This window comes from Ranitomeya imitator, chromosome 4, assembly GCF_032444005.1.
Source record: "Ranitomeya imitator isolate aRanImi1 chromosome 4, aRanImi1.pri, whole genome shotgun sequence".
Lineage (NCBI taxonomy): Eukaryota > Metazoa > Chordata > Amphibia > Anura > Dendrobatidae > Ranitomeya > Ranitomeya imitator.
Genome location: NC_091285.1, coordinates 635,045,922 through 635,066,667, shown reverse-complemented (window position 1 = coordinate 635,066,667; position 20,746 = coordinate 635,045,922). Strand labels below are relative to the sequence as shown.

Here is a 20,746-nt window from a genome sequence, read left to right as displayed (position 1 = left end):
CTAGATGTCCATCAAAGGCCTTTCACCTGACCAACCAGTATTGAGAACTGCACTGATGAAGAGCATAAACCCCCAAACAGCTGTGTGTAGATGGAACTTCTTTCCTTTTGAAGAAGACTCTAGTTTGGCCAGATGTCATGTGGCAAGGCTTATTCAATGGTCAACTTTCTTCCTCATGAAACAGAGCAATTTCACTTTGCACCATAGGTTGATAATTTACCATAACAACTCTCTTAATCATTGGAGAGTTAAGAAAATATGGTATGGAGGAAAAGTGAGGTTGTCGGCTTAACTGGTATTACGTTCAAAGCATTTCAGGTTTTCAGTCAAATTCAGTTTTAAATGTGCACATTATCTACTGTTTATCGAAATACTGTTTCTTTGCAAAAGACCCCAACGTGCCAGATGAAGCTATATACAGCGCAGCAGCTGTCAAGTATCATGCTAAGATAGAAAATGACTTTTGCCGTCATAAATGACCCTTTTTGCCTTTGTAGCTTCTTTTCTACTAGGAATATCCGTGAACTTTATCAATCGTTTTTTAGTCTCTGTACTTTTTTCTCTTGTCTACTTTTTTTATATACCTTTTTCCAACTGTGATGAAACAAAAGACTTTTAGAAATTCTGAATTACTGAGACCTTTCTATTCCAATTTCTTTTTGCCAGCTGCTATCATATTTTCCTATGAAAAGGCCCTGTGATTGGCACAATACACTGGAAGAAATGGCTTTAAATTTCCAGTTAAGGCGTCTCATCAGGCTATGCAGTTGTGTCTTGGTTCAGATTTAGGTTATAACTAAATGTGCTCTTTATGTAAGGTTTTAGGACCCTTCAAGAGCTTTCACTCTGCTTTTCTAGTAGGTATTGTCTGATAATGGAGTATATTTGCAACGGCATATTTAACACTGATAACAATGGATATCATGTGAATCTTTCATATTCTTCAACCAACATGCAAAGGTCTCCACTTAATAAACATTTTTTTCCACAAAACTAACCTTCTGCAGGGTCCGGAGGTCCAAACCTCAATGCATAACGTACAAGAAAGTAGTTATTCCAGACATACAGTTGTCCGTCTCTTGGGTTATAGTCAACAGATGACACATATTGATATGGATTTGGAAAATCCAGTCCATTGGCTCCATTCATTCCTAATGGCTCTTCTCTGTTCCGATGGGTGTTGAAGGCATACTCTAGCCTGTTTCCCGCAGACTCGTTATCATCATCTGCATAGACTGATTTCAACACGTAAAGGACCCCACAAGCCATGAAAGCATTGGATGCTGAACGCTTATCATATGTAGTCTCCCATGTGCCTTCAAAACGGAGGGTATATGGATTAAGCTGGGTGACCACCAGCCTCCCACTATTTCCTTCTGTAGCATAGATCACCCACAAACCATTCTCATCCACAGCCAAGTCTATGTCAGTTTTACCACCCCATCTGTATGGTGACGTATCGTGATAATTAGCTGTGGAAATAATGGCCTCTCCGCTCTTGATCCGTGTCCTAAGATCGTATTTTACAATGTTACGTGTACGTTCTTTGTTATAAAAGGCAGCCCCATCATATACTACAAAACCAGTTCCATCCACACGACTTGGTAGTCGATACGTAGTGGTGTGACGGCCAGCAGCATAGTCCTCCCATGATGCATACTCTGTTAATGTATCAGTACGATAGGGGATCCACGGCATAACATAGAGACGCTCTCCAGCCTGAAGGGGATCTCGACACCACGCTCCTGACTGGTGTTCAGATTCATGGGTCGAAGTGGGTTCTAGAATTTCTTGTAACATTCCCGGGCAGACGAAAACTGTGAGGAAGGAAAGACGTGGGAAAGGATAGAGGGAGGAAGAAAGGAAACGTGGAAGGAAATGATACGGTAAAACCATGAATGGATGAGTGATAGAGAAGCAGAAATTAAAAATGTTCGACAATTCGATAAGTGGTACATAAAAGAAATAAGGAAGAAATCAATTGAGTAGGATGACCCATGTTAAAATGTTAATAAAATCGTCATGATGAAATTAGAAATTGGAAGAGGATTAAAGATGGTGGATGAGCATTGAATGATAAAACGAATGTAGAAAAAGAGAGGGAAGAGACAGGGGCAGGAGGGGAGAGAGAAAAAAAATTGTTGTGAGCTGCGCATTCTCTCTACACCCCCTGTATTAACCCTGTGATCATAGGAGGATGAGTCTGGGGGGAGTGAGAAGGGTATGAAAAGGAAAGAAGATTAAGAGAGAGAATCAGAAAAGAAGACCCTCTCCTAATCTCAGAATACTCCCACGCTTAACGTATGTCTATCATAACTTGTTATCATAATCTGGTTTTCCAAGATACCCGAAATTTCCCACATTTTGCCCACCGCTCTAATGTCTTCTAGAAAACCTTTTTTCCACTTTGTCCATCACTAAAGGATACTAATGGATAAAACTAAAAAAAATCTGTCTCTCTATATATATTTTCTTGAAGTGTGATCCCTTTTAAGTTTCCTTCCCGTTATCATAAGCTTTCTCCTCGCTGTTCTACCCAACTACAGTCACAGTCTATATCATCCTGAGATCATCTAATGAGCTAATTCTTGGTTAGGAGTTTCTATTTTCTTCTCAGTGCTGAGAAAACTTTTTTTTTTCTGTCCCCTAAGGAAGTGCCTCTTTCCCCCATCTCATAAACAACTCTCTCTCTCTCCCCCTCCTCTTCCTCATTACTTATATCTTCTCCATCCCCGCAGTAACAGAAAATGACATTTATTGCCATGGCAGCGCTGCTAGGGGGGGGAGAAATAGTAAAATAAAATAATAATAATAAAAAAAATTTTGGAGGTCACATATCATTCTTACAGCCAATCATGCACCATTGGTGATTGACCTCCCCCCACTGTGGGTCTCTGTTGCTGCTCAGGCTGGGATCCTGAAAGCTAATTGGGTTAGAGGGGAGCTGATTAAACAGCCATGAGGTGTGAGACGCAAGAAAGAGACCTGCTGAGTTGCATCGTGGGTACATGAAATTGGCGTCCACTATCCTGTTGAACTGAAATATTGATTAAGTGAAATAGATTCTTGCAGCAAACAAGTATCCCGAATGAAGGAAAGTCCTGTTGTGCCAATGTGCCCCTTTATATAAGGGAACCCATTAAAAGAACACCCCTTCTTATAGGTTAATCTCATGTCCCTGAAAATTTAGTTTCCCATTATTAGAATAATTAATTTACAACCCAGATAAACAGGACACCCAATGGAGAACATATCACATATACACAGCAGAGGTAGCTTCGGGAATGTAAATGGCCTCCTTATGACTGACTCTACTGTGAGTAGGTGATGGGTAGGTTTTAATTTGGAAAAGCCAACTATGTCTGGCTTCAGTGTTCTTCAGGATGGAATGTGGTCAACCCAACAATCATCCAGTATATCCAGATGGACATCGTTTAGCTAAATTTGCTGGTCAGTGGTCAGATCCTGCGCCTAATATTAAGAGGTCATAGGTTTTACGCACATGATAGGGTTGTCTAAACTGACTTTATTCCCTGGCTCCAATTTCTCCACATGGCCTGAAATCTGGTGTGCTCTGTTCCTCTCCTATATATATTCGATCATTTCTAATAACGTGAAAATCTTTTCTCTAGGGTTTCAGATTTTCCACCAACAATCATAGATTGAATAGGAAATAGCCATACTATTGAAGATTTTCAGCTTCCATCATGGTATCCGATACTTATCAATCTGTAATGTTATTCGTGATGTGAAGCATACCGAGAACCCCCAACTGGAACATGATGGAGCCCATTATAAGGCGATGGAATTCATCAGGATATGTTGGGATCCTTTCAGAATTTCATAGGTGTCTTGGCTCTGTTACGAACTGAAGCCATTACGATAGATTTCCAAAGTAATACAAGATGTTATTACTGTGATATTATAGGACATTAACTAATGATCTTATTCCCTGTATCACATGTTTATCTCAAACTGATCTGCCTTCCTTACGCTATACTATGGGCAATATTACTAAATCATCAGGATGTTGCATGTTCTAGTTAGAGGAAATGGCCACAATGGATATTTGGTATGCTACGTGACACGGCATGCTTGGTAGCAATCAATGAACAGGGTTCCTCTGTTATACTGACGGGTCAGGGAACATGTTAGAGTTTGACAGACAGCTATTTTTCCTCGTTGGGATACAGCACACAACGTTGCATGATGCCGCGTCCTTTAGGAATGGGAATCAAAGAACGGACACAGCTCAGTGCATCTATGACTTGGTAGCTATGTTGGGGTGGCATCAAGATGCAATTGTGTATTGACCTTTCCTGTGCATTAATATGAAAGTTTCATATTGTAACCTTGTAACGTGTGTTGAATGACACCCTGGATTTACACAGCTCTTGGCTCAGATCTATTTGACATTTTAGCACTCCTTCCCTTACTTTTTTTTTTTGTCTACGAGCCCCCTGCTTTTGGTGTGCCAGGGTGTGAAGATACCCTTCAGCCATTCAGGTCATGAGTCTGACAAGAGTTGGAAGTGATTTATAAGGTTGACAGGTATGTAGCACTTTGATGCCACATGGGTCATACGAATGATGACAGCAGCTGAAAAGAGTGTGTTGATTTTGTGGGGTGCAGTGACCTGGTTATTCATGAGATTAGGTCATTAAGGACACTGCTTCATGTTATGGATGAATGGTCAGGATTTAAGAGGGTGAATAAAGGGAAACTGATGGCTACACATTGGCAATGAGAAGATTTGGATTTGTGTATCTTTATACTTGTTATACAATCAATCACCTCTCCAACCGATAGCCCCGGCCAGAACATTCCGGTCACAGAGAAGTAGGAGCAGGCAGGTTATCCCATATATAAAATGAAGTACTTGTTCTCCTGTCCCCCATGTTATTCATTTCTCATTCTTTTCCGTAGACTCCTGAGGTCAGCTATTTTGAGCTAATATGTCTTTACAAATGGAACTGACCAGCGGCCGTACCCAATAAACACATTACCGGCACATTGTAAAATCTTTTGCAATTCTCAAGTGGCTACCTCTTACTTGCAGTCAGACCATACATGGCACATTAAAGAGTCTGGGATGATGGGAGGTCGTATTGTCCATTAAAACTGACATCACTCTTTTTTTTTTCACCCATGTTATTTTAGAGCACAATTTATTCAGTAATTCCTGGACAGCGTATATTACTCTTCACTGTGTGGTACTTTTATTCTGTTAAATAATGTACCTAAAGTTTTTTTTCCCATCTGTTAGTGGTTCTAAAACACTAATGCAACCTTCGTTGTTCCCTGGCCACCATGCTGAAGCTAGCCTTCTTTTCTGTGAGGGACAGTATGGAATACTTTTCAACTTCTGGTTTTGATTTTACTTACATAAAATACTCATTCTCCTTTGCCTAATAAACTGTGGAGCTTTCAAGACAATTTGGTGGGATCTCTAAAAAAATTAAATTTAAGTCATATTGCAGATCATAGAAGATAAATCGCTGACAGATCCCATCAAAGCTTTCCCAATCTGCCGATAAGTATATCGTCTATGGTTGGCCATACACATAAGACTACAATCGGCCAGAATTTCGCCATCAATCCATCGGATCATTCATACAATGATCCTACTATATCAACGGGTCAGATTAATAGAATGGGGTTGTTTGAAGAAGCAAATTAATTCAGCCTGGTATCTTTAGCAGACAAGGACTGAAAAATAGTTTGCCACTGACCATGGAGAACGAGACTTCACGCATAATTTCCAAACGATGAATGGTCAAAATCTGCCATCACGGGTAATTTTTTGTATATGGACTACTTTAAGGCTCCTTTCAGACTTCTACTTTCTAACTCTGAGAGACCCATATGTAAGAAGTTTTAATACTACAGACAGGCTAGGGCCATCCCGACTGGGGACACCTTGTCGTGGTGGGATCGCGTTTATGCTTTTTAAATCAAAATAGCGATAACTAAGTACTCTAACTTATTTACATGTACTATTACCATTTACTTATCTACTTACGATAGGGTATTTGCTCAATTTGTTTTTTTCTTGGGCTTTGTCTGTGAAATGGCCACAGTGTAAACGTGTTCTTATACATTACACATAGACCAACTTATGCTCCTGCTCATTTTTATAGTTTTGGTAGTTTCTTGTATTTTGTACAGACAGGGGTGTGGACCCCCTTTCTGAGCTAGACAATTATATATATTTTTTCCCATGGACAGGTGTCTGAACAGTCGGGGCCCCTATCCTGCTCTGCCCTTATTTACATTGAGGTCAGTTGTCTCAAGGTGAGGTTTTAAAACTAGATACAGGCTAGGACCCTCCCAATTGGGTACACATTGTCGCGGTGGGATGGCTTTTATGCTTTTTTAAAAAAAATCAAAATAGTGTTAACTAGGTAACCTAATTTATTTACATGTACTATTACTGATTACTTATTTACTTACTATAGGATATATTCTCAATTAGTTTTTTTCTTGGGTTTTCTCTGTGAAATGGGTCTCACTCATTGCACGTATAGCATCTTACGCTCATTTCTTTGACTCTTATTTTATGCATATGGGCTACTTTAGGAGTAATGTACATATATGTATTCTGGGCAGCATGGTGGCTCACTGGTTAAAACTGCAGCCTTGCATTGCTGGGCTCCTGGGTTCAAATCCCACCAAGGAGAACATCTGCAAGGAGTTTGTATGTTGTCCTTGTGTTTGCGTGAGTTTCCTCCAGGTTCTCCGGTTTCCTCCCACACACCACAGACATAATGATAGGGAATTTAGATTGTGAGCCAGTGGGGACCTCGATGATAATGTATGTAAAGTGCTGCAGAATGATAGCGCTATATAAGTAAAGCACAATAAATAAATAAGGCTTCTTTCAGCCTTCAACTTTCTACTTCTGTAGGACCCATTTGTATCTCTGCAGGGCTTTAATTTCCTATAGAGGAACAAGTGAATGGTGGTGGTATGATTTTGTTAGATTCAATATGAATCCAACAAGGAACATCTCCTCCAGGAGCAAAGCTCTGTATAGATTCCATAAGGTGAGATGATGACATAGTACAAAGCCACACAGACTCAATGTGTTTCTGTACCAGAGGCGGACATATGCTTGGTGCAACCTATGCAGTTGCACAAGGGCCCAAGAGGTTAAAAGGCCCATTTACACTTGCAAAGCTGGTGAAATTGTGCATTATGACGAGCTTTTGGGCTGGAATGGGCCCATATATTCTTCTTGCCCTTTTCCGTCTGTGTCCACCAGGGTTCTGTACAATTCTTTATGACCATGTCCTATAATATCTATGCTATATTTCTTAAACAGCTATCCACTGTATTCTATGATGACCAGCAATATTAACATTTTAGGATTTTATTCAGTAACATACACTTGATGTGAATGTTTGTAATATTGTCTTTTGAGCTATTCTATATCTAGCTATGATTACCAGAATGATGGATGTAGCATCTCAGGGGAGTGGAAGATGCTTTCTTAAGAATCAGATTTTCATATACAGTGGGGAAAAAAAGTATTTAGTCAGTCAGCAATAGTGCAAGTTCCACCACTTAAAAAGATGAGAGGCGTCTGTAATTTACATCATAGGTAGACCTCAACTATGGGAGACAAACTGAGAAAAAAAAATCCAGAAAATCACATTGTCTGTTTTTTTAACATTTTATTTGCATATTATGGTGGAAAATAAGTATTTGGTCAGAAACAAAATTTCATCTCAATACTTTGTAATATATCCTTTGTTGGCAATGACAGAGGTCAAACGTTTTCTGTAAGTCTTCACAAGGTTGCCACACACTGTTGTTGGTATGTTGGTCCATTCCTCCATGCAGATATCCTTTAGAGCAGTGATGTTTTTGGCTTTTCGCTTGGCAACACAGACTTCCAACTCCCTCCAAAGGTTTTCTATAGGGTTGAGATCTGGAGACTGGCTAGGCCACTCCAGGATTTTGAAATGCTTCTTACGAAGCCACTCCTTCGTTGCCCTGGTGGTATGCTTTGGATCATTGTCATGTTGAAAGACCTGCCACGTTTCATCTTCAATGCCCTTGCTGATGGAAGGAGGTTTGCACTCAAAATCTCACGATACATGGCCCCATTCATTCTTTCATGTACCCGGATCAGTCGTCCTGGCCCCTTTGCAGAGAAACAGCCCCAAAGCATGATGTTTCCACCACCATGCTTTACAGTAGGTATGGTGTTTGATGGATGCAACTCAGTATTCTTTTTCCTCCAAACACGACAAGTTGTGTTTCTACCAAAAAGTTCCAGTTTGGTTTCATCAGACCAGAGGACATTCTCCCAAAACTCCTCTGGATCATCCAAATGCTCTCCAGCAAACTTCAGACGGGCCCGGACATGTACTGGCTTAAGCAGTGGGACACGTCTGGCACTGCAGGATCTGAGTCCATGGTGGCGTAGTGTGTTACTTATGGTAGGCCTTGTTACATTGGTCACAGCTCTCTGCAGTTCATTCACTAGGTCCCCCCGCGTGGTTCTGGGATTTTTGCTCACCGTTCTTGTGATCATTCTGACCCCACGGGGTGGGATTTTGCGTGGAGCCCCAGATCGAGGGAGATTATCAGTGGTCTTGTATGTCTTCCATTTTCTAATTATTGCTCCCACTGTTGATTTCTTCACTCCAAGCTGGTTGGCTATTGCAGGTTCAGTCTTCCCAGCCTGGTGCAGGGCTACAATTTTGTTTCTGGTGTCCCTTGACAGCTCTTTGGTCTTCACCATAGTGGAGTTTGGAGTCAGACTGTTTGAGGGTGTGCACAGGTGTCTTTTTATACTGATAACAAGTTTAAACAGGTGCCATTACTACAGGTAATGAGTGGAGGAAAGAGGAGACTCTTAAAGAAGAAGTTACAGGTCTGTGAGAGCCAGAAATCTTGATTGTTTGTTTCTGACCAAATACTTATTTTCCACCATAATATGCAAAAAAAATGATAAAAAAACAGACAATGTGATTTTCTGGATTTTTTTTTCTCAGTTAGTCTCCCATAGTTGAGGTCTACCTATGATGTAAATTACAGACGCCTCTCATCTTTTTAAGTGGTGGAACTTGCACTATTGCTGACTGACTAAATACTTTTTTGCCCCACTGTAACTCTATATTATTGCAACTCTCTATTCATGACTATGATATGGACTTCACATAGACATATATATATAACTACTTTTAGAAGACCTCCTTTGGGGCAGTGTTGGGCTAATAATTTAGTTTAATATCATTTTTATTGCAGCAACAAAGATACCATCAGTGAACCCATGTTATAAGAACATACCCCTAAAGAGCTCACAGCCCTAGCATGCCCCTTCCTACAAATAAGCGTCCCGTTATAAGAACACCCCATCAATCTGTATGTTTTATAGTATAAGCACAGTGACTTAACTGCTTTTTTTAGGCAATCGTGTTTTCTTTTCAAAGTGATAAATCAATTTGCTTTGAACGCAAATGGGACGGAATGCATAGAAAAGCAAATATGCGTAAATGTCATACGCTTGTTTATTTATATTCAATTGGAATAATATAATAATGCATGATTTATAGAGGGTGATTTTGAGATCTAGGTCAATTCCGGTCAACTGTTAGAAATACTAACGGAAAATAAGCGGCCAGTTTTTGGTATTCTCACTTGACCACACCAATGGAAGTGACATCATGTTTGTTCCCTATGATCTTCTTGATCATTTCAAGATTTAAGGGCCTTTTACATGGTATGATTATCGTCTGAATAAATGTTCGTGCCAACCACTGCCCACTGTAAAAGGGTCTATGATCAAAAGTCATCAATATCAAATGGGGGGTGCAACTCTTGGGAATCTTTGCTGATCAGCTGTTCTCAGTGTTGGCGGCAGACGGTTGTACTTAATTGTGGAGCGAAACCAGCTGTACCAATTGTATAGTGGCCGTGGGCAGGTAGTGCACATCTTCGGCTATTCAAATGAATAGGCATGGATCTGCAGTACCTGGCCCCAGCGGAAATACAGTTAACGGAGCTGTGTAATTCTGCCCGATCAGCCCCTGCTGGCTCCAAGAACAGCTGATCGGAGGGGATGTTAGGTGTCGCACCCCCACCGATCTGCTATAGATGAACTCACCAGAGAAAAAGCCACCAAGTCCTGGACAAACCCTTTCAAATTATTTTTGGTTGGCAACACTTCCCCTAATGTAAGCAGGGCATGTGCTGCCAACAATGATAAAAAGTGCATTACAGGAGGAGGAACGAACAACCTCACGAATGATCATTTCTACGTACCTTCCTACTATCAGTGTTGTTGTTTCATTTATATAGGGAAACAAAATGAGTGTCAATCAACTTGCAATATTTTCAATCTGCGCTTATTACAGGCAATTTATTGGCCAGTGTAAAAAAAACCTCTAACGTTATCACACTTTGTTGACCTTCTGTTCTTTACCCAACTTGAAAGAATTCATAAACAATTGTGGTCTACCTTTGGCATAGTCTTTCTAGAAGACAACCATGAAATATTATAATCTTACTACATTTTGACACCTTGAAGTCAAGCAAGAACACTTGAGTTGGAAAAAATCAAAATCAAAACCGGTCCTAACAAGCCGAAAGTTGGATTGTTGTCTATTCCTAGTTTTGAGCACACCATTAACAAAATCAAGGATATTTGTTGACTGTCCTTCAATTGACAACCTCAAGAAATCATAACAATGAGCTCACTTGACTATCTCTAGATGGACCACATTAGGACACGGAGGAGTCTTGCTGCCTGTCCTTGTTTTGACCACACAAAAATGAAATCAAATTTTTTTGGCCTACAAACATAATTTCGCAGCCAATTCGTATTTTTTTTAAAGGGGTGTCCTTGTAACTGGAGTTCTTTTTATAGTAATGGGAATGACCCAGCTGCTAAATATTCCAATAGGGGTGTTCTTGTAACAGGTTTTAGTTCAGTTAGACAGCTTACACAGCAACACAGAAAGAAAGGGAGTTAATCTCAGACACCTGTAGGGAGAAGAGTGAAGTCAGAGAGATAGTGCCTGTTGTACAGTGGTGTGGTATCCGCCTGCTCACAAAGGAAGTCGTTAGAAGTGACAAAAGCCTATAATGTAAAGACAACTTTGTCACCAATTGATGAGATGTTGGGTGGAGACTGGTGGAGATTGTCCCTGTCCCACAGAGGGACACAAACAGAGGGGATTTAGGAAGCACCTATATGGGGAGGTAGATGTTTAGTACATGGAGCAAAATGGGACATATAGGAAGAAAGATACTGACCAATGAACTTAACTAAAATAATTTTAACATGGAACACAGTCTACACAGAGAAGGTAGGCGATCTGGTAAGGCTGAATTTGTAAGGAGAGATAACTTTGATAGATAGTCATTTTAGGAAGGAGTTATATGCCATTAATGATGAATTATAGGAAAAGGTTATGTGGAGGAAGAGTTAAAAGGAAGGGTTATTGGGAGTAAAAATAAATATAGAGAATATGTATAGGATTTATTGGAAAAGGCTATTTGCTATATGATTTAATAGGGTGAGTTAGAGGGAGGTATTATATGGCGTAATAGGAGAATCATAGAAGATATAGAAGAAATTATATGGAGTTAACTTAGGAGATATTGGGAGAGGTTGTATAGGGTAATAGGAGGAAATATTGGACGAGGTTATATGGGGTAATATGAGGATATGGTATAATAGGAGGCAATACCCCTGTAACATAGGGGGTAATAGGAGGAGATATTGTGAGAGGTTATATGAGGTAATAGGAGAATCATAGAAGATATAGGAGAAGTTATATGGAGTAAACTGAGGAGATATTGGGAGAGGTTGTATAGGGTAATAGGAGGAAATATTGGATGAGGTTATATGGGGTAATATGAGGAGATATTGTGAGAGGTTATATGAGGTAATAGGAGGAGATGTTGTATAGGGTAATAAGGGGAAATATTGGGCAGGTTATAAGTGGTAATAGAAGGAGATACTGGGAGAGGTTATATGGCATAATAGGACGAAATATTGCGAGAGGTTAATAGGGGGTAATGGGAGGAGATATTGGGAGAAGTTATAAGGCAAAATAAGAGGAGATATTGGGAGAGGTTATATGGGGTAACAGGAGGAGATATTATGAGAGGTTAATAGGGGGGTAATAGGAGGAGATATTGGGAGAGGTTAATAGGGGGGTAATAGGAGGAGATATTGGGAGAGGTTATAAGGCAAAATAAGAGGAGATATTGTGAGAGGTTATATGAGGTAATAGGAGGAGATATTGGGAGAGGTTAATAGGGGGGTAATAGGAGGAGATATTGGGAGAGGTTATAAGGCAAAATAAGAGGAGATATTGGGAGAGGTTATATGGGGTAATAAGAGGAGATATTAGGAGAGGTTATATGGGATAATAAGAGGAGATATTAGGAGAGGTTATATGAGGTAATAGGAGGAATTATTGTGAGAGGTTATATGGGGTAATAGGAGGAAATATTGGGAGAGGTTATATGGGTTAATAGGAGGGAATATATGGGTAAGGTATATGGAGTAATACTAGATACAAGGAGAAATTATATGGAGCAATAGGAAGTGATACAAGGAGAATCTATGTGGAGTAATCAGAGAGGATATTGAGAGAGGTCATACGTATGTGGAGGGTATATTTTAGGAGGATATATATGGGTTAAGGCCCCTTCACATTAAGCGACGCTGCAGCGATACCGACAACGATCCGGATCGCTGCAGCGTCGCTGTTTGGTCACTGGAGAGCTGTCACACAGACCGCTCTCCAGCGACCAACGATGCCCGTAACCAGGGTAAACATCGGGTAACTAAGCGCAGGGCCGCGCTTAGTAACCCGATGTTTACCCTGGTTACCATGCTAAAAGTAAAAAAAACAAACACTAGATACTTACCTACAGCTGTCTGTCCTCCAGCGCTGCGCTCTGCTTCTCTGCTCTCCTCCTGTACTGTCTGTGAGCCGGAAAGCAGAGCGGTGACGTCACCGCTCTGCTTTCCGGCTCACAGCCAGTACAGGAGGAGTGCAGAGCACAGCGCTGGAGGACAGACAGCGGTAGGTAAGTATGTAGTGTTTGTTTTTTTTTACTTTTAGCATGGTAACCAGGGTAAACATCGGGTTACTAAGCGCGGCCCTGCGCTTAGTTACCTGATGTTTACCCTGGTTACCAGTGAAGACATCGCTGGATCGGTGTCACACACGCCGATCCAGCGATGTCTCCAGGGAGTCCAGCGACGAAATAAAGTTCTGGACTTTATTCAGCGACCAACGATCTCCCAGCAGGGGCCTGATCATTGGTCGCTGTCACACATAACGATTTCATTAACGATATCGTTGCTACGTCACAAATAGCAACGATATCGTTAACAATATCGTTATGTGTGAAGGTACCTTTAGGTATATAATAGGGAGAGATATTGGAGAGATTATATAGGGAGATAGGAGGGGAGATAATTTGAAGTTGTATGAAGTAATAATAGTAGTTATGAGGACAGGTTATATGGGGTCATGAATGATATATAGGAACTTATATGGAGTATGGAGTAATAGGATGAGATATAGTCAGTGGTTATATGGAGAAATAGGAAAATATAGAAGGGGTAGATAGAATAATAGGAGGAGATATAAGTAGATATATGTATATAAAAGGAGAATACAGTGGAGAAAATAAGTATTTGACATACTGCCGATTCTGCAAGTTTTCCAACCTACAAAGAATGCAGAGGTCTCTAATTTTTATTGTATGTACACTTCAACTGTAAGAGACAGAATCTAAAATAGTAAAAATAGAAAATCACATTATATGATTTTTAAATACCGTAATTAAATTGCATTTTATTGCATGAAATAACTATTTGATCACCAACCAGCAAGAATTCTGGCTCTCACAGACCTGTTAGTTTTTCTTTAAGAAGCCCTCCTACTCTGCACTCATTGCCTGTATTAATTACACCTGTTTGAACTCGTTACCTGTGTAAAATTCACCTGTCCATACAATCAATCACACTCCAACCTATCCACCATGGCCTAGAGTAAAGAGCTATATGAGGACAACAGGGACAAAATTGTAGACCTGCACAAGGCTGGGCTGGGTTACAGGATGATAGGCAAGCAGTTTCGTGAGAAGATAATAACTGTTGGCACAATTATTAGAAAATGGAGAAAGCACAAGATGACGGTCAATCTCGGTCTGGGGCTCCATGCAAGATCTCACCTTGTGGAGTAAGGATGATTCCGAGAAAGGTCAGCAATCAGCCCAAAACTACATGGGAGGTCTTGTTCAATGACCCGAAGAGTGCTGGGTCTACAGTCTCAAACATTATCATTAGTAACACACTACGCTGTCATGGATTAAAATCCTGCAGGGCACACAAGGCCCCCTTGCTGACACCAACACATGTCCAGGCCCTTTTGAAATATGCCAACTGACCATCTGGATGATCCAGAGGAGGCATGGGAGAAGGTCTTGTGTTCAGATGAGACCAAAATAGAACTTTTTGGTATCAACTCCACTCGCCGTGTTTGGAGGGAGAAGAAGGATGAGTACAACCCCAAGAACACGGTAAAGCATGGAGGTGCAAACATCATAATTTGGGGGTGCTTTTCTGCAAAGGGGACAGGAAAACTGCACCGTATTGAAGGGAACATGGATGGGGTCATGTATTGCGAGATTTTGCCCAATAATCTCCTTCACTTAGCAAGAGCATTGAAGATGGGTCGTGGCTGAATCTTCCAGCATGACAAAGACCCGAAACACACAGGTGGGCCAACTAAGGAGTGTCTCCGTAAGAAGCATTTCATGGTCCTAAAGTGGCCTAGCCAGTCTCCAGACCTGAACTCAATAGAAAATCTTTGGAGGGACCTAAAACTCAATGTTGCCCAGAGACAGCCCCGAAACCTGAAAGATCTGGAGAAGATCTGTATGGAGGAGTGGGCCAGAATCCCTGCTGCAGCATGTGCAAACCTGGTCAAGGACTACAGGAAATGTCTGACCTCTGTAATTGCAAACGAAGGTTTCTCCACCAAATATTAAGGTCTGTTTTTCTATTGTATCAAATACTTATTTCATGCAATAAAATGCAAATTAATTATGTAAAATCATACAATGGGATTTTCTGGATTTTTTTTAAGATTCTGTCTCTCACAGTTGAAGTGTACCTACAATAAAAATTACAGACCTCTCCATTCTTTGTAGATGGGAAAACTTGCAAAATCGTCAGTGCATCAAATACCGTACTTTTCTCCACTGTATATAAAAAAGGTTTAGATAGAGTAATAGGAGGCGATATAATCAGAGGTTGTGTGGAATAATAAAAGAAGATATAGAGCGAGGTCATATGGCCTAACAGGGGATATAGTAGAGTTTATAGGAGTATTAGAGAGACATATAGAGTAATAAAAAATGTAGTAATATTAATAATAATATGGAATAATAAAGTGTGATACAAATATATAGTTTATTTTGGACTAAAATGAGAATATATAAAGGGAATGTGACATATCGTATACATATTAATAGCAAGAGATACATGAAGATGTGTGGAGATATAGCAGAGGATACATTTTTTGGAAGAGATATAAAAAGAAAGAGGTAATATGAGTAATATTTGATATAGGGAAAGAATATATGAAGAAATAAAAGAAAAAAGTAAGAGAATGTATGGAGTAGTAAGAGATATAGGAAGAGGTTATATGAGTAACAGAAGCAAATATAAGGAAGGAGAGGATATATGGAGTTATTGGGAAGGTTGTATGGAGCTGTAGGAGGAGATAAAAGGAGAGGACACCTAGATTAATAAAAGGAGATAAAGGGAAATTATATATGGAGAAATAGGAGAAGATATAGGGAGACGTTATATGTAATAATAGGAGAAAATAAGAAGACGTTATATAGAGTAATAGGAAAAATTGGAATACAATATATAGAGGAATAGGATAAGATATATAGCGTCATTGGAGGAGATATAGTAGAGGTTATATGTATAAGCGAGAAGAGATGTAAGGAAAGGTCATATGGAGAAACAGGTAGTGATATAGGGAGAGGTTATTAGGAGTAATAGGAGACACTATAGGGAGGATGGAGGATATATGGTTTAATACTGTAGTAAGAAATATAGGAAGAGAATAGTTACAGGAATAGGATGAGCCATGGAGGAGGGAGAAGGTACACTGTTTGGAAATATAGGAGGAAATATGGAGTGAAAGGGGGACTTAAAGGAGAGGATATATGAGGCAATAGAAGAAGATCTAGGGGAGCATATATGGGGTAATAGTAGAAGATATAGGGAGGATATATGGAGTAATAGGAGGAGATATGAGGGAGGATATATGAGTAATAGGAGGAGATATAAGGAGGATATATTGAGTAATAGGAGGAGATATAGGGGAGGATATATGGAGTAATAGGAGGAGATATAGGGGAGGATATATGGAGTAATAGGAGGAGATATAGGGGAGGATATATGGAGTAATAGGAGGAGATATAGGGGAGGATATATGGAGTAATAGGAGGAGATATAGGGGAGGATATATGGAGTAATAGGAGGAGATATAGGGGAGATTATATGGAGATATTGGGAGGATATATGGAGTAATAGTAGGAGATATAGGGAGGATATATGGAATAATAGGAGGTGATGTAGGGGATGATATATGGAGCAATAGGAGATATGGGGGAGGTTATACTGTATGGTGTAATAGGAGGAGATATAGGGGAGAATATATGGAGTAATAGGAGGAGATATAGGGGAGGATATATGGAATAATAGGAGGAGATATAGGGAGGTTATGTGGAGTAATAGTTGGAGATATAGGGGAGGATATATGGAGTAATAGGAGGAGATATAGGGGAGGATATATGGAGTAATAGGAGGAGATATAGGGGAGGATATATGGAGTAATAGGAGGAGATATAGGGGAGGATATATGGAGTAATAGGAGGAGATATAGGGGAGGATATATGGAGTAATAGGAGGAGATATAGGGAGGTTATGTGGAGTAATAGTTGGAGATATAGGGGAGGTTATATGGAGTAATAGTTGGAGATATAGGGGAGGATATATGGAGTAATAGGAGGAGATATAGGGGAGGATATATGGAGTAATAGGAGGAGATATAGGGGAGGATATATGGAGTAATAGGAGGAGATATAGGGGAGGATATATGGAGTAATAGGAGGAGATATAGGGAGGTTATGTGGAGTAATAGTTGGAGATATAGGGGAGGTTATATGGAGTAATAGTTGGAGATATAGGGAGGTTATATGGAGTAATAGTTGGAGATATAGGGGAGGATATATGGAGTAATAGTTGGAGATATAGGGAGGTTATATGGAGTAATAGTTGGAGATATGGGGGAGGTTATATGGAGTAATAGTTGGAGATATGGGGGAGGTTATATGGAGTAATAGTTGGAGATATAGGGGAGGTTATATGGAGTAATAGTTGGAGATATAGGGGAGGTTATATGGAGTAATAGTTGGAGATATAGGGAGGTTATATGGAGTAATAGTTGGAGATATGGGGGAGGTTATATGGAGTAATAGTTGGAGATATAGGGAGGTTTTATGGAGTAACAGTAGGAGATATAGGGAGGATATATGGAGTAATAGGAGATATAGGGTAGGTTATATGGAATAATAGGAGAAGATATAGGGGAGAATATATGGAGTAATAACAGGAGATATGACGAGGTTATATGAAGTAATAGGAGGAGATATAGGAGGATATATAGAGTAATAGTAGAAGACATAAGGATTAGTATATAAAGTAATAAAACAAGATATAGGGGAGGTTATATGGGGTAATAGGAGGAGATATGGGTGAGGTTTTTCATTAACAGGAGCAGATGTAGGCGATGATATATGTATTCATGGGAGATATAGGGTAAAGATATATGGAGTAATAGGAGGAGATATAGGGGAGAATATTTGGAGTTACAGTAGGAGTTGTAGGTACTATATATAGTAATAGGAGCAGATATGGGAGAGATTATATAGATTAATAGAAGGAGATATGGGGGAGGTTATATGGGGTAATAGGAGGAGATGTAAGGGAGGATATAGACAGTCATAGGAGGAGATATGGGGAGCTTATATAGAGTAACAGTAGGAGATATAGGGGAGAATATATGGCGTAATAGTAGAAAATGTAGGGGAGGATATATAGACTAATAGGAGGAGATGGGGGAGGTTATGCAGAGTAATAGGAGGAGATATAGGGGAGGATATATGCAGTAATAGTACAAGATATTAGTGAGGTTATATTGGTAAGAGGAGCAGATATAGGGGAGGATATATGAAGTAATAGGAGGAGATATGGTGCAGGTTATATAGAGTAATAGGAGCAGGTAAGGGGAGGTTATATGGAGTAATAGGAGGAGATAAAGGAAGAATATATAGAGTTATAAAAGGACATATAGGGAGGATATATGGAGTAATATGATGAGATATAAGGGAGAATATATGGAGTTATTACTCCATATACTTTATAGAGGAGAATATATGGAGTAATAGGAGGAGATATAGATGAGAATATGAAGAGCAATAAGAGGAGATATAGGGAAGGTTATATAGGGTAACAGGAGGAGATTTAGGGGAGAATATATCAAATAATGGGAGGATATAGAGGGGGAATATGTGGAGTAATAAGAGATATTGGGGACGATATATGGAGTAATAGGAGGAGATATAGGAACAGGATATGTGGAATAATATGATGACATATAGGAGAGGATATATATAACAATGGAAGATATAAAGGGAGAGGATACATGGAGTACTAGTAGGAGATATAGAAGATGTCATATGGAGTATTAGAAGATAGGGATTGGGTATATGGAGTAATATAGGAAGAGGATATGTGGAATAATGGGATGATGTATAGAAGAAAATATATATAATAAGAAGATATATTGGAATGAATACATGGAGTATTAGGAGATATAGGGTAATATATATTATATGAAATAATAGGAGGAGATGTAGGGAGGATATATGGAGTAATAGGAGGAGATATAGGGTGGTAATATGGAGTAATAGGAGGAGATATAGGGTGGTAATATGGAGTAATAGGGTATAATATGGGGAGGATATATGGAGTAATAGGAGGATATATGGGGAGAATATATGAGTAATATGAGGAGATAAATGGAGAGGTTATATGGAGTAATAGGAGGAGATATAGGAAGCGGATATGTGCAATAATTGAATGACAAATAAGAGAGGATATATCTCTCTCTATATATATGTATACATATATATATATACATATAATAGGAAGATATGTAGGGAGAGGATACATGCAGTAAAAGTTGAAAATATAGGAGAGGATATATCGAGTAGTATGAGGAGATATAGGGAAAGTTATTCGGAGTACTAGGAGAAGGTATAGGAGAGGATATATGGAATAACAGAAAGAAGTGGCATATTCAATAATAGAAATCAGACTGGAAACAGATGAGGCGTTTCTACTAAAACATTTTATCAGAAGGGGTTAAATAGAACATGTATATGGATTAACAGGGCAACGTAAAGGTTAAACTGACCAAATGATGAGGTAAAGAATTAATGTTAGGCGCTATATGGAAAGGATATGTACAGAAATAGCAGAAATCTCGGCTCCTAATTCCACCCACAGAGAAAGCTCCCGCCGTCGGTTTTTACTGTATCAATAGACAGGTCTGTGCACAGGCGGAAGGAGAGACCAGATTAATGGCGTTAGTAATCAGAGTGCGGCACAGAGCAGAGAGATGAGAGGTTAATCATCACCACGGGGTGCTGTATGTTATCAGCGAACACCACAATCCATCCCCCCTTATCCTGATCTCTGACCATTTTCCCAAATCCTCAGGGAGCAGCCAGACCCTCTGAAAATGTCCTAGGTCCAATAACTATGTACATGACATATGTCGTCTGCACCGTATAATAGACAGACGTGTCCGCGTGTATACATATGCGTGTACGTATGCGGACACCACGGACATATGCAGACGACACGTACATTTTACATAAGGTGTTGCTGCAGATCTGGCTTTAAAACCTTCACTGACAGAAGTATAAACGCTGTAAGGGAGAATGAGTTCCCTTCCTTTACAGAAAAAAAAGGGGGTGAGGAGGGCAGAACAGAAATTAAAGGAAAATAAATGGTATTTAATTAAATTAAGAGGGAAGTGACATAGAGAGAGGGAGAGAGAGGAGCGGAGGGAAGAGGGTGAAAAAGTAGGGAAAAGCTGAGGGGAATAATTGAGGTAGGCCAGGTTTCTGGAGGTTGCTATGGAAACATGACGGGAAAAGAGGAAGGGAGTGAGGAATGAAGGGAGGCTGGAGGTTGCAGAGTATTTCACCACTAAACCCTTATCTGCCACAATCCTGCTAACTAAAAGCAAAATCGCTCCCTACAAAGCTGGTCGCCACTTCACTAACCCTTTCCCTATCAGAATTCTTCACAAACGATGTGCCAATGACCTTCCCCTCTGACAAGACATCTTAAGATGGCTGCTGCTTTCACCTTTTGAAAACTTGAGAGCCTTCATCATTGCTTAAAATATTTCTTACAGCCTTAATGACTTCCCGGCATGAAGTTCTGAATTCGCATTTTCTTTTTTTATTTTTTTTTCTGTAGGTGAAATGCGTCTCCAACTTAATCTCATTTAGTGCTTAGAATTGTGTGACTATGACTACCCTATAGAGTTCCTTAAAATACCAATCTGATCTCCCTTTAATCCTAAAATATAACCCTAACCCTTTA

The 20,746-nt window shown here is 39.7% G+C and overlaps 1 protein-coding gene across 3 annotated transcripts in view; it reads right to left on the bottom strand.

The window, feature by feature from the left end:
* The window catches only part of ADGRL1 (adhesion G protein-coupled receptor L1), a 465,551-nt gene that overhangs the window by 64,645 nt on the left and 380,160 nt on the right, over positions 1–20,746 (bottom strand). For 2 of the 3 annotated variants that reach the window (XM_069766790.1, XM_069766789.1), the window contains one exon: positions 999–1,817. In XM_069766790.1, the coding sequence (XP_069622891.1) occupies positions 999–1,817 (819 nt within the window). Of the gene's footprint in view, positions 1–998; positions 1,818–20,506; positions 20,603–20,746 lie in introns of those variants that run through there. The other variant, XM_069766791.1, reaches the window with a different exon arrangement.